Source organism: Chlorocebus sabaeus, chromosome 27 (assembly GCF_047675955.1).
Source record: "Chlorocebus sabaeus isolate Y175 chromosome 27, mChlSab1.0.hap1, whole genome shotgun sequence".
NCBI classification, from domain to species: Eukaryota; Metazoa; Chordata; class Mammalia; order Primates; family Cercopithecidae; genus Chlorocebus; species Chlorocebus sabaeus.
In genome coordinates, this window is record NC_132930.1 from 43583495 (window position 1) to 43597512 (window position 14018).

General features: G+C 52.9%; 1 protein-coding gene across 2 annotated transcripts; it reads left to right on the forward strand.

Moving 5' to 3' along the window:
- The first annotated feature begins 308 nt into the window (after positions 1–308).
- Positions 309–2388, forward strand: LOC103246410 (MORF4 family associated protein 1 like 2). Of its 2 annotated transcripts, none has more exons than XM_008017975.3 (2): positions 309–1049; positions 1336–2388. In XM_008017975.3, exon 1 carries the CDS (start codon positions 557–559, stop codon positions 914–916), a length of 360 nt encoding a protein of 119 aa, XP_008016166.3. In that variant the 5' UTR covers positions 309–556; the 3' UTR covers positions 917–1049; positions 1336–2388. The 2 variants fall into 2 exon arrangements, with proteins under 2 accessions (XP_008016166.3, XP_072868620.1); XM_073012519.1 differs by having other exon boundaries at positions 1649–2388.
- Positions 2389–14018: the final 11630 nt, after the last annotated feature.

The following is a 14018-nucleotide window of genomic DNA, read 5'->3' on the forward strand; positions in this document are numbered from 1 at the left end:
GGTGTGGAACTCCTGAGCTCAAGGGATCCTCTCACTTCAGCCTCCCAAAGTGCTGGGATTATAGGCGTGAGCCACGCGCCCCGACTGGGTGTTTATGATTTAGAATGTTGGGAACTTAGAGCAGTGCTTGGGAAACGGTTATCAGCGTCAGCTATTTCCTTAAACTAACGTGAAGTCGACTTCAACCTTCCAGCAGTGTGGCCCTAGAATCAACACCCAGGGAGCAGCGGCCCTAGGGCGGGCGGGGACGTGGGGTGCGCATGCGTGCGGGGGTACGCGGGTGCGCGAGTGCGCGTGCGCGCGCAGGGCAGCCGAGGCGGGATCCCGAATGCGGTTCTTGCCCGCTGCGTGGCGGTAAAGGACCCCGGGTGTCGTAAAAGGGCCGCAGTGGCAGCGCCCCGGCAGACGGCTGTTATCCCATTTTGGACGCCGTCCTCGCTGCGAAAAGTTGGGGCAACCTGTTGCTAGTCCGTTCTTTGGTGACAGCGAGGCTTCCGCGCTCGCTGCTGGTGGGCAGCCCCGCCGTGGCCAGCGGGCTGGAAGAGGCGGCGGCGTGATGCGGCCTGTGGACGCGGACGAGGCGCGGGAGCCCCGCGAGGACCCGGGCAGCCCGCTGAGCCCGGCGCCCCGCGCCGGCCGCGAGGACCTGGCCTCCCTGGAGCGCGAGCGCGCCCGGGCGCACTGGCGGGCCCGCAGGAAGCTGCTGGAGATCCAGAGCCTGCTCGACGCCATCAAGAGCGAGGTGGAGGCGGAGGAGCGGGGCGCCCGGGCCCCTGCACCCAGCCCGCGCGCGGAGGCGGAGGAGCGGGTGGCTCGGCTGTGCGCCGAGGCGGAGAGGAAGGCCGCGGAGGCTGCGCGGATGGGCAGAAGGATCGTGGAGCTGCACCAGCGGATTGCTGGCTGCGAGTGCTGCTGAGCCGGCGGGGCCGCGCGGGGAGGAGCCGAGTCCGGCGGGGAGTGTCCCGCGTGGAAGGCGCTGGGCAGGCAGGGAGGGGAGCGCAGAGCCGTGCCACTCTCTCCGCCGAGTTGGTTTCATTCTTTTTTCATAGGTAATTAGAGAAAATAATTTGATATGTTGTTGTAAAGAGTCATGACCACTTAAAGTATTTGCAGGACGTAGACCTGCTCTGTCAGTAGGTGGGGGGAGAGAGGTGTGAAGCGGAGGTACATGCTGGAAACGTGTGAATGTTGTTATGAGATTGGAGCGTTTGCGATGACCTTCCTGCAGGTGGTAGCATTGTGCACAGGTGGTTGGGTTTGTGTGACTCCCGGATATGAGAATGTCAAGCTCAAAATTTATGTTGTGATGATGAATTTCTCCCACTTGTACTTTAGGTGGCCGACTGACGAACTGTGTTCACCTGATAAGGATTCCTGGCCGTTTGGACAGGCTCATACCAAGAGAGCCTTTCGTTTTGTCTCCCCTGTTTTTCTGCCTGCGTTTTCTCCACGTTAGCCCCTCAATTTCCAGTACCATCCTGGCGGATGACTTCAGCATTAGATGGTCAGGGGTATTTTTTGATTAATAGGTGCATTCAGTTTGGAAAAGACAGCTTTCATTAGCGTCCCACGTAAAGGAATATGGCTTATACGGTACGTACGCTGCTGCGTGGTCATGTTTGTTCCTGTGATCTTATTGTATTTTCAGAGTTTGGAAGTATACATACCGTGTGCTTTGCAATTTTTTTATGCTTCCTGGAATTTGGGGATTCACGAGAGACTTGAGGTTAGAGTTCTACAAGAGAGAAGACACTACATGATTGCAGCTGCCACATCAAGAACCCAAGCCCGAGTCCAGGTTGTGAATGCGACTCTGGATGAGATTGAGAAGGCCCAGTGGACGGTTGGTCTTGAAGAGTGGCAGTGTATGGACTTGAGGACCTCTGCAGACCATCAGATCAAAGGAGGAGAGCTGTTTTGCGTGGTTTTTTGTTGTTGTTTTTATAGCATTTTGCTTTTTCCTGGAATGTAATTTTCCTATGGCATGTTAACTGGTGCACATCGTGTAACCTGTCTGGTGAGCAACCTACAATTGGGATGAGTTCTAGGTACATGTGTTTGCTGACTTTGGGGTAAACTTTGTTAAAATACAGTCTCTGCCACAAATGCATGTGACCTGTTCAGGGGCCCAGAGTGGCGGAGGAAGGAAAGCTTCAAGCTGGCCATGGGGGTCCCAAACAGTCGTTCCAGGCTTAGATGATGACTAGCCTAGGGCATTAGAGCCCAGACTCCACAGAGACTAAAATCAGAGCTCTGCCTTGTTGTGATAAAGTTCGTTTGCTTGGGAAAGCAAATGCTGAAAGCCAGTTTTTAAACTCTTTGTCCAGATGACCAAAGCAATTGACTTGGCCAGGAAAAGGTAAGATAAATAAACATTCTTCAAAATGAGTTTCTCCTTGATAGTGGTCACTGTCAAATGGAGGTGAATTGCTTCTGACTTAGGAGTTGTTCAAAGCCTGTAGCCCAGGATGGGGTTTGAGCTGCAGAAGGGGAAGAAAGCAGACGTAGGGTAGGAAGCAGGTGCCTCATGAGGCCATGTGGTCTGGCCCCAGCCTTAGGAGAGCTGAAGTCCATTCAGGCGACTAGTATTCCCGGTGACCACGGAGCTCCACACTATGCCAGGCACTAGGACTTTCTTGGAGAGACTATCTAGCGGGTTGAGACAGGTCTGAAAACATAATTACAGTACAGTGTTCGCAGTGCTGGTCTTTGATTCAACACAAAATTGAGCACCTACAGAGGCTGAGGCTACCTGACTGAACAGAGTGCTTGTAAAATTGGATCTGAGGGCCAGGCACGGTGGCTTGTGCCTGTAATCCAAATTCTTTGGGAGGCCTGAGCAGGAGGATTGCTTGAGGCCAGGAGTTTGAGATCAGCCTGGGCAACATGGTGAGACCCTGTCTCTAATAGAAAAAAAAAATTGAATCTGTTATTCATAAGATGCTTAGTATTGTGTCTGGCCATAGTAAGTGCTGCCTAAGTATTTGTTAGATAACCCCTAAATGAGAAAAGCAGGAAAAAAATGATATGTACTCATATTAGATAGTGTAAGTTCTGTGGGGGAAAAAATGGCATTGGGCGATCGGGTGTGGGGTTTCTAGTTGATTTGCATGGTCAGGTGACATGTCTGATACGACATTTGAGTGAAGGCTGATGTGTGGAATATACATGGGTGTCTAGGGAAAGAGTCTTCTAGGCACAGGAATCAAGCAGGGTAAAAAGGAAAGGAACAGCATGAAGCCCCAGTGGGAAGGGAGGAAGCGGTGGGCACTGAGGTCAGAGGGAGAAGTGGCTGGATGCGAAGCTGGTGAGGGGTTGCCAGCCGAGGAGCGATGGGAGCTGACCATCTGTGAAGAGGTGGCAGCCGTGCTCAGGCCTGATAGTGGGAGACAAGGACAAGAGTGGGAGGCGGTGCGGGGAGTGGGGGGTGGCGTGGGGAGTGGGGGGCGGCGTGGGGAGTGGGGGGCGGCGTGGGGAGTGGGGGGCGGCGGGGAGAGTGGGAGGCCGCGCGGGGAGTGGGAGGTGGCGTGGAGAGTGCAGCATGATCTCTGTGGGTGGTGGCGGGTGTGGACTGCGTTGGGAAGGTGCCGAGGGCCTGCCTGTGGACATGAGAGGATTCAGCAACGGCTCTGAGGCTCGGGACCTGAGCACCTATTTAGTACCATTTGTCAAACAAACTGGGCCACTTTTGAAAGTGAAGGGTGGCTCTATTAATAGAAATTCATTTGGGACTGCAGATGTAAACAAGGACTTTCACAGACAAAGAGGTGCTTACTCTGTTTGGTGGGAGGACTTAGGGAGGAGTCCCCTCAGACCCACTGACTCTTGCTCTGAGCAGGAAGCATGGGCGCAGCTACACAAACAGTACCCCAAGCACAGGGAACACGAAACAGGCCAGGGGCCTAGCGCGGCCTGCAGAGGCCACCAGTGGGTGGAATAGGGTGGTGGGGAATGGGGGGATCCTTCTGGAGACCTGTCTTTGAGTCTTGTGTCTCAGGTAAGGCAAGCGTGCTTACAGGTAAATACATTTCCTTTTTTAAAAAAAATATCCCTGGGATTGTTAAATTTGCTTTAGCAAACTCATAAAGAGGAACATCGTTCTATAGGATGTCAGTGGGATGGAAGGAGTAGAAGTCTAAGTAATGGTAGAAGTGGAAGACCACACAAAGGGGCCAGAAGGGAAATATTTTGCACTGGCCTATTGCCTCTGTTACCTCACAGCCCAATTCCCTAAGCTCCCGCCAGTGTCAGGACATTGAGGATGTGCAAATGAGAAAACAAAAACCTGTATGACAAGAATCCACTTGGGATTAGGCACTTAACATACCTTATCTAATTTTCACAAACATCAGAGGTCATTTTATTATCCCCATTGTTCAGGTGAGGAAACTTCAGCTGAAAACAAAACAGAAAAGCCTCAGAACCTTGCGTGGAGGAATTGAACTGGTGCCAAAGGTCTGTCACAACATCAGTAGCTCCTGCTGCCCCGTCTGCTTCCTCGACCCCCAGCAGGCACATCGGTCATGATGGTTTTCGAACCAATGGTTCAGAATGCTGACTACTCGAGAGGGCTACAGCAGCAGGCTTGGGACTGAGTTTCTGGCCTCATAGAATGTTCCATGACAGACCCTCTCTGACTGACAAGAGGTGTGAGGGGTCGCTCAGGCTGAGTGAGATTCGGGGGCCTGAATGCAGGCATCCACCCTCTGCTCATGTCCCATGTTTAGATGTCTTCTGGACACCAACCAGTGGATGCCATAGGATGGATTCACTTCTTTGTTGATGTATTCATCCAGTGCGTTTTCCTGGTGACGTACTAGGTCCTTGGGACACCAAGGAGCAGTTGGCTCCTTGGCACTGGAGTCATTGATTCATTTGTTCAAGTATTCTTTGACTAGGTACTGAAGACTTAACATGTGCCAGGCCTGGAGTAGACATGACAGCCATCCTCTTGCACAGCTGTTGCCTTCAGAGGGTTTGCACCCTAGTGGGTGAGACGGCCACTTAGCAGCCCCTGCCTGTGGGTGAGAAGTGCTGAGCGTGAGCAAAGCCTACGGTGGGTGGTATCTGCCCAGCCAAGCAATAGACAAGGCTCCTTCCCTAAGGGGTCACAGATCATGCGTTACATGATTTAAGCCATGTGGGGATGTGGGCAGGGGAAGGGAGGGTATGTAGAAGGTTCCAATCTGGCTGGGTGCAGTGGCTCATGCCTGTAATCCCAGCACTTTGGGAGGCCAATGTGGGCAGATCACGAGGTCAGGAGATCAAGACCATGATGGCTAACACAGCGAAACCCCATCTATACTAAAAATACAAAAAATTAGCCAGGCATGGTGGCAAGCGCCTGTAGTCCCAGCTACTCGGGAGGCTGGGGCAGGAGAATGGTGTGAACCCAGGAGGTGGAGCTTGCAGTGAGCCGAGATTGTGCCACTGCACTCCAGCTTGGGCGACAGAGCGCGACTCCATCTCAAAAAATAAAAAAATAAAAAGGTTCCAATCTAACTGACCCCATCCTGTCAGTAGAGAACAGCTGTGGCCCAGCCCTCTACATTTGCATGTTTCCTCATCCTGCCTGACTCCTTTGATGAAGGCAGTTTGGATCTTGGGTGCCATGATGGTAAGAGCTAAGTTCGTGAACTTTCCATCTTAGGAGTCAAGGGCAATATCCTGTGTATGAGCCTAGAGGAAGGGAACACACTTGGGGAGGAAGAGCCCCGACCCCACTGTACACCAGACAGCGGACAGCACACAAGGTGTGGACTGGGGTCAGGAAGGCAGTTCCATTCCTGGCTGTGCTGATTACTCACCCTGTGGCCATCTCTTTGGGGGCCACCATAAAATGATAGATTTGCACTGTGTTTTCTCTTGAGTTTCCTTGTAACCTTGACATTTCATTTGACTCAGATTCATATAAAGTAACCAGCCACCTCTTGGGCAGTTTTAGCCTTGCTCCTTGAGGTAGCACCTTGAAGACTGGTATCTGAGGCCCTGTCAGAGACTTGGAATTTCATTGTATGGTCTAGCCACACTAGCACTTCCAAGTAGGTCCTATATTGGGACTAAGAGTCTCATTAGCAGAAGATTCCTGGGTTCCAGAGATGCCCTGAGACTTCAACTGGATAAAGATTGCTGAACAGATGAAATTGGTATTTGATCTTTCTCCCCCTTGATTATGTCATATTACAACATAATTCTTGGGTATTATTCAAAGGCATCCTGGACTTGGGTCAGTGTGTGCCCATCAGTCTTGTTATTTGTTCCGTGTCCTGTAAGTCAGACACATTTTTCTGTTTCTTAATTCCCTCAGTCGTGGTTGCACATATACTCTGAGACATGGAAGAATGAAGAGTTTCTTAATGTGGTCCCTTGAGTCATTGTGCTCTGACAAACTAGTCCTATTATCTTCCTCAGGTTTGTTTCCTCTCTTTCTTGAAAGATAATTTTTCTGGGTATATAATTTAAGGTTGGCGAGTAGTTTCTCTTGGTGTTATTAACATATTATTTCACGGCCAGGCGTGGTGGCTCAAGCCTGTAATCCCAGCACTTTGGGAGGCCGAGACGGGTGGATCACGAGGTCAGGAGATTGAGACCATCCTGGCTAACACGGTGAAACCCCGTCTCTACTAAAACACTAGCTGGGCCTGGTGGCGGGCGCCTGTAGTCCCAGCTACTCGGGAGGCTGAGGCAGGAGAATGGCGTAAACCCGGGAGGCGGAGCTTGCAGTGAGCTGAGATCTGGCCACTGCACTCCAGTCTGGGCGACAGAGTGAGACTCTGTCTCAAAAAACAACAACAACAACAACAAAAAAAACCCACATATTATTTCACTAACTTTGGCTTCTGTGGTTGATAATTCAGCTGTCACTCCAGTGTTTGGCCCTTAGAATGGAATTGAAGTCTGGGCCCCAGACCACAAAGTGCAGAGTGGGCAGGCTTCTGCGGCCCCCCAGTCCAGTTTCTCGGTGTTCCTTCACTCCTGGCCACCTGGCTGCTTTGCTGTTTCCTGGCCGTGGCAAGCATGTGGTGTGGCCCCAGGGCCTTTGCCCATGTTGAATCCCCTGACTGGGACACTACTGCAGCTGAACCATGGTAAAAGTGGACAGAGAAAACATGAAGCATTCTTTGGAGAAGTTCTGCTGTGACGTGGCAGAGAAAGCTGAAGGGAGGGTGTCTTTCTGTGTGTGACCATGTGTGATGTGGACAGCTGCACCGACTGACGGGACTGACCTGGTGCTGCAGGACAAACGGGATGCAGCTGGCGCAGCTGCAGGCAGCAGGCGGGGTAGCCCCTGCAGCTCTGCCTGCAGGTCCCTGCCTCCCTCTGCACCTTGCAGAGTCCCTTCTCTGGTGTCAGCCAGTTCCCATAACCCCATCCCCAACCTAATTCGATGAAGCCAGCAGCCAGAAGTGCACCCGCATTGACACTTCATTTCCAGAACATTTCCTTTGGGAACATTCCAACCACGAACCAAATGCTGCCCCCCCCAAACCCCCAGCCCTCTCTCTGCTTTCCCCCAGAGTCCTGAACTTCAAGTTCTAGGGCACCCCAACCAGCTTAGGCTCCCCTCATACAGCTTTCCCTACACTTCAGTCCACCAAGCCTTCTGCGGCCTCTCGGGGCGCTCTCCCTCCTGGGGCATTCCAGTTTGTTCTGAAGTTACATGTTGGATGATGATGGTCTCGGGGCGCTCTCCCTCCTGGGGCATTCCAGTTTGTTCTGAAGTTACATGTTGGATGATGATGGTTTATGAGCCCTGACCCATGAGCCTTTGCCCCAGGGCCTCCGGGGGAGCCGGCCTGAAAAGCTTCCACAAAAAGGAGGCCAAGTTCTGTCCTCCCCGAGTGGCGTCAGTGCCCTGGGCACAAGGGCTCCCCCTGCCAGCTGCCCCCAGCCCCTGTGCAGCCCTCTGCTGACGGTGGAGAGCCCTCGCCGCCATTCAGCAGGCTGCCCCAAGTGCATTCAGCAGGTGCGCCTGCAGCGTGGAGGTGTGCAGGCAGGTGCAGTTCATGACCAAAGGATGGTCGTGCTGTTTCTTAGTCAAGCTCACAGAAGCCCAGGCTCACTGTGGATCCTTTCTCGCCCCACTCGGATCACAGGCAGCAGTCCTCTCAAGGCTCTGCCTGAGCACAGATGATAACAGATGGGGACTTCAGAACCCTTATCCGTGTGCAGTCTGGGGGACACGTGGTGGACAGCCTTTTGCGGGGGGATGTTTGATGTGCTACTTAGACTCCACAAAGGTCCCTTTGGAGAACTCATCCTGCAGGTCCGCTGTACTGGAGAAGGCACCAGTCTTATCAGTGGCCAATCCAAGGAGCATCATTTCCCAACTTTTTCATTATTCTCAGGATGCTACCAGCCCAGCCCTCCTCAGAGGTCCAACAACTGTGCCTGGAAGAGGGGAGCCCTTGTTAAAAGAAGACATTCCCAGCTGCCATCCAGAGCTCATAAAACCAAGTGTTCTGGGGCTGTGGGGCAGCTGGGCAGTGTTCTTTGCATTGCTTTGCTCTGGCCCTAGTGCAGGTGGAGGGAGGTGAGCAGAAGATACGTTCCCATTGTGTCTGCATCTGTGAGCTGTACACCTGTAGGGAGGGCACCAGGCCTTTCTGAATATCTTTCCCCACCCGTAAGATGGGCATGGTACTCCCTGCCTGTATCCCTGCCAGAACTGCTAGGAGGACTGATTGGAGAAAACTTTGCCCTAGATTAGGGATTAAATTTTTCACTAAGGAGCCAGATAGTAAATGCCATAAGAAGACCAGGCATGGTGGCTCATGCCTGTAATCCCAGCACTTCAGGAGGCCGGGGTGGGTGGATCACTTGAGGTCAGGAGTTCAAGACCAGCCTGGCCACCATGGTGAGACCCCCGTCTCTACTACAAAAAAAAAATACAAAAATTAGCTGGGTGTGGTGGCATGCACCTGTAACCCCAGCTACTCAGGAGGCTGAGGCAGGAGAATTGCTTGAACCTGGGAGGCGGAGGTGGCAGTGAGCCAAGATGGTGCCACTGCACTCCAGCCTGGGAGACAGAGTGAGAGTCTGTCTCAAAACAAAACAAAACAGAAAAAGTAAATGCCATAAGGTCTCTGTCACGACTGCTGAACCTGAATAAGTCCAGTAAGATAATGCACCCCAGCCGGGCGCGGTGGCTCAAGCCTGTAATCCCAGCACTTTGGGAGGCCGAGACGGGCGGATCACGAGGTCAGGAGATCGAGACCATCCTGGCTAACACGGTGAAACCCCGTCTCTACTAAAAAAATACAAAAACTAGCCGGGCGAGGTGGCAGGCGCCTGTAGTCCCAGCTACTCCAGAGGCTGAGGCAGGAGAATGGTGTAAACCCGGGAGGCGGAGCTTGCAGTGAGCTGAGATCTGGCCACTGCACTCCAGCCTGGGCGACAGAGCGAGCCTCCGTCTCAAAAAAAAAAAAAAAAAAAAAAAAAAAAGATAATGCACCCCACTGGCAGGTTAGTGGAAAAAGAAAAACACATGGTCTCATTAGACACAGAAAAGGCATTTCACGCAATCTAGTACGAAAACACTCATTTCAAAACTTCTCACCCACTAGTACTAGGTGGATAAAGTTTTACACTTACAACCTGCGGGAAACATTCTCCTTAAGCCGGGGGACAATGGAGCCATGCCATGTAACATGATGGCAGCAGGGTGCTTGTGGCTGGAGCAGGAGGGCTGGGGCAGGGAGCAGTGGGGCAGAGATTTGGTTGGCGGCTTGGTTGGTTTTAAATAAACCTTTACCACCCATGCACCTGGGAAACACTGAATCATGACTCACACCAGCCAGCTCTCCTCACCTAGTTGCAGAGAGCACCCCAGGTCTGTTGGGGGCAGCAGAGTTTGGCAGGACGCTGACCCTCACCTTGACCCTGACCCCTCCAGTCCTCCACCCTCTGTCTCTCCTCTCCCAGCCCTGCCCACATACCACCCACAGCTCCAGGAAAGGGGCCCCTGTCCTGGGCTGGGCTCCAGGCATTCAGAGGTGGGTTGGACTCACCCTTGGCCTTTGCAGAGCTCCCAGGCCACTGGCAGGGCCGGCGCTGGTAGAGAGGGAGGCCCTCACCAAAGGGAACAGAACGAGAAGGACGAGACCGCCTTGCTGGACTGCAGTGGAAAGCGTGCTGGGAGGGCTCGGGTGGAAAGGCGAGCTGTGCCAGAGCAGGACAGTGGCCATGGTGCCCGTGAGCCTAGGAAGGAAGATGCACACCTTCTCACTGCTGCACACACCAGGGCCGACTCCTACAAGCTGGGGTGTGTGGCAGCGTTCTTCTGGAAGAAACCACAGCCACTGTTAGGAGTTGCCCCAGACTGAGGGCTGGGCCTGGGTCGGGTGAGGGTTTTCATTTCATCAGGTGCTCTTCTAATCTCGCTTAAATTTTCTAAACCTGCTTGACAGCCTCTTTATTTAGTTGCTAATATCAACAAAATGTATCTGAGTAGCAAGATTAGACTCCATTTTTTGTTTAGTTATTTATACTTGGTAGTGTTTAAAAAACTAATAAAAATAATACTAGGCCAGGTGTGGTGGTTCATGCCTGTAATCCCAGTCCTTTGTGAGGCTTGCTTGAGCCAAGGAGTTCAAGACCAGCCTGGGTAACATAGCAAGGCCCCATCTCTACAAAAATAATTTTTAAAAAATTAGTCCCCACTATTCAGGAGGCTGAAGCAGGAGAATGACTTGAGCCCAGGAGTTTGAGGCTGCAGTGAGCTGTGATCACACCACTGCACTCCAGCCTGTGCAGCAGAGTGAGACTCTGTCTCTAAAAAATTTAAAAAGTAATATTATACTTTTTTTTTTTTTTTTTTTTGAGACAGAGTCTCACTCTGTCACCCAGGCTGGAATGCAGTGGCTCAATCTTTGCTCACTGCAACCTCCAACTCCCGGGCTCGAGCGATTCTCCTGCCTCAGCCTCCCGAGTAGCTGGGATTACAGGCACCCACCACCACGCCTGGCTAATATTTGTATTTTTAGTAGAGATGGGGTTTCACCATGTTCGAGAAAGTCACCTCGAAACCCTGACCTCAGGTGATCCACCCACCTCGGCCTCCCAAAGTGCTAGGATTACAGGCGTGAGCCACCGCGCCTGGCCACTCATTTTTAGAAATAAAGGTTAAAGGCAAAACATGTAAGCATTCAGGTGCTTCAACTTTAGTCTCATTTCCGGGAGTCCGTCTAAAGCAAGAGGGGCCAGGCCGGGTTGCTCAGCAGCAGTCCCCGTCTGCACACCTCCAGGACAGGTGCCACGGTGTCGCGATCACAGGCGCTGGCTGAGGGAAAATGTCTCGTGCACTTTATTCCGGGTCTTCACAGCCCCCCATGAGGCAGATGCCAACATGGCTCTGCACGGGCTCCCCTTCAGACCCCCGGTTCCAGAACAAACCGCTGCTCTACTCACAAGGACAAGAGACTCCCCTGCTCTGCCACCACTTCAGGAGACAGCGGGAACCTGCTGAGGCTGAGATCTGGGGAAACAGCTCCTCTTTCCTGAGCTGGCAGGGCTGGGAATGGCTGCACCTCATAGACCAATTCCAGGGAGTAGGACCCGTGAGCCCCCTTCTGGTCCCAGACCCAAGCCAGCTTCTCCAACCCAGCTTTCCTGTGAACAGGATGGCCAGGCTGTGGCTCTGGGGTCTTCCCAAGAGAAGGAGGAGGCAGGGGGCTTGCACACCCGCAGGCTTCGCCCTACTCCTCCCTGCCCCACCTCTCTTGCCTGCACGGTGGGCTGGCCGGTTGGTCCCCACCAAGATGCCACAGCACCTCCTCCAGGGCAGGGGCCACACTCTCCCCATTATCCCCAGCACCTAGCGGGAGTGTTTCCAACCAAGTGTTTGCTAAACTGAACCCGGAGCCAGACGGGAGCTTGGAAAAACTCACATGCCTTGGGTAGCCCAACCTCCGGTGAGGGGAGCAGGGGGCTTGGCTGTTCTGCCCCGGCAGGAACGGCTGCCCAGTGTGGTCACATCATCTGATTTCCATGTTAGGAATCCTATTGTGTGTGTGTGTGTGTGTGTGTGTGTGTGTGTGTGTGTATGTAACCTTATTTTTGAACATTGGTAACTTATTTTAACACATTGATTGATTGACTGATTGATTGATTGACTGACTGATTTTTAAGCGATTGGCTCATGTGATTGTGAGGACTGACAAGTCCAGACTCTTCGGGCAGGCTGGCAGGCCTGAGACTCGGGGAAGAGCTGATATCACAGGTTTGAGTTCACGTGGTGCAGGCTGGAAACTGAGTCAGGCTTTCTGTATTGTGTTCTGGAGGCAGAATTCCTTCTGGAAACCTCAGTTTCAATGGATTGAATGAGGCCCACCCACACTATGGAGGATCATCTGTTTTATTCAAAGTCCACTAATTAAATACTAATGACACCCAAAAATATCTTCACAGCAGCATCTGGATGAGAGTTTGAACAAACAACAGGGCCAATAGCCTAGCCGAGTGGACAGATAATAAAATTCATCGTCGCAGCTGCCAATGGGCAACGGCCGGATGGGCACTGCCCAGCCTCACAACAACCCTCGGGCTAGGAGCATGTGCACCCCATCCATTTTACATATGAGAAAACTGAGCTCAGAGAGGTCTCCAGCCAGCACATGGCAAAGCCAGACTCGGACCCTGTCCTCTGCTCCAGGCCTGAGCCCTGCACCCCCACCCCAGGGTGTTGGCCTTGGCAGCACTGGGAGACTCACTGCGAGGGCAGAGGCGGTGAATATGGAGCATGCTGACTGCAGATTTCACAGGACCTCCACAGGCCGCAGGGCCCAGCCTCTCTCCCTCCTGCTGTCAGCTCCTCCTCCAGGTTCTCCAACAGGCCTTCCCTTTGTGGGGACCCAAGACTCAGCCAGGGGAGCTGACTATGGAGACTGCCTCACCCGGGTCAGGACCTGCAGTGCGCATGGCCGTGTCTCTCCAGGAACTGGCTGGATGGGTCTGGGAGATGGAGACGCTGTGTTTTCACAGGGCTCCTGTTTTCTCCCCATGTGAGTTTCTTAGTCTAAATAGAATGTTTTAAAGCCCCTGGTATTCTAATGTACCAGCATGCACTGTGCATGCCTAGGAACCTGGGCACCTTGGTGTGAGAATGTGGGCTCTGTGGGTTCCGAGTCCTGGAGGTGATGTCATCTGAATCCCTCATTTTACAGGTGAAGAAAGGGGCCCTAGAGGAAGGAACGGGCCCCAGTGTCACTCAGCAAGTCGGTGACCCAGGGACTGGGCAGGTTGCTCCCCTGAGGCCGGTACCCTGCACCAGCCAGCCCTGTGCTCACAGGCAGGGGCCCCGTTCCTGCCACCACTGGGACACTTGAGATGTCCCTATGCCTCTACTTAAAATGGAGGTCACAGGGAGGAATTCATGTCCATGCCAGAGGGATCTGATGAGGAAAGACATTGGAAGCATTTTTGTTTTTAATTTTTTTGTAGAGACGAGGTCTGGCTATGTTGCCCAGGGCTGGTCTTGATCTCCCGGGCTCAAGCCATCCTCCCACCTCAGCCTCCCAAATTGATGGGATTACAGGCATGAGCCACTGCATTGGCCTGAAGGATGTCAGCATGTTAGATGGGTGTCTGCCAGGCCTGGGTCAGGATATGCGGGAGGGTGCTCCAAGTCCCCGATGCTTCGAAGCAGAGTGCTCGCCACCGTGGGCAGTCCTGGACTTGGACCCAGTCTCCCCAGATTGTCACGTGTTTTCTGGCCCTCTCTCAGAAATCAACTCAACATTGATGATGGTGTGGCCTTGAGGAGGGCCTTGGGCGAGGAGAGGGTAGGAATAGTGGGGACCCCCAGATCTGGGGGGCTGTGGAACATGGAACCCTGGCTCAAAAAGATGGTTGGAAGACACTATACAACCTGCTGCCTCTCCTTTAAGAAGATGGGCTTTTTCTTTCTGTTGAGGCACTTTGCCAATGTTTAATATTTCATGTCCATCACCAAAGCCACTCTACAGCAGCTCACAGGGGTGCAGAATCACAGACTTCCAGCTTTAGGAAATATCTAAATT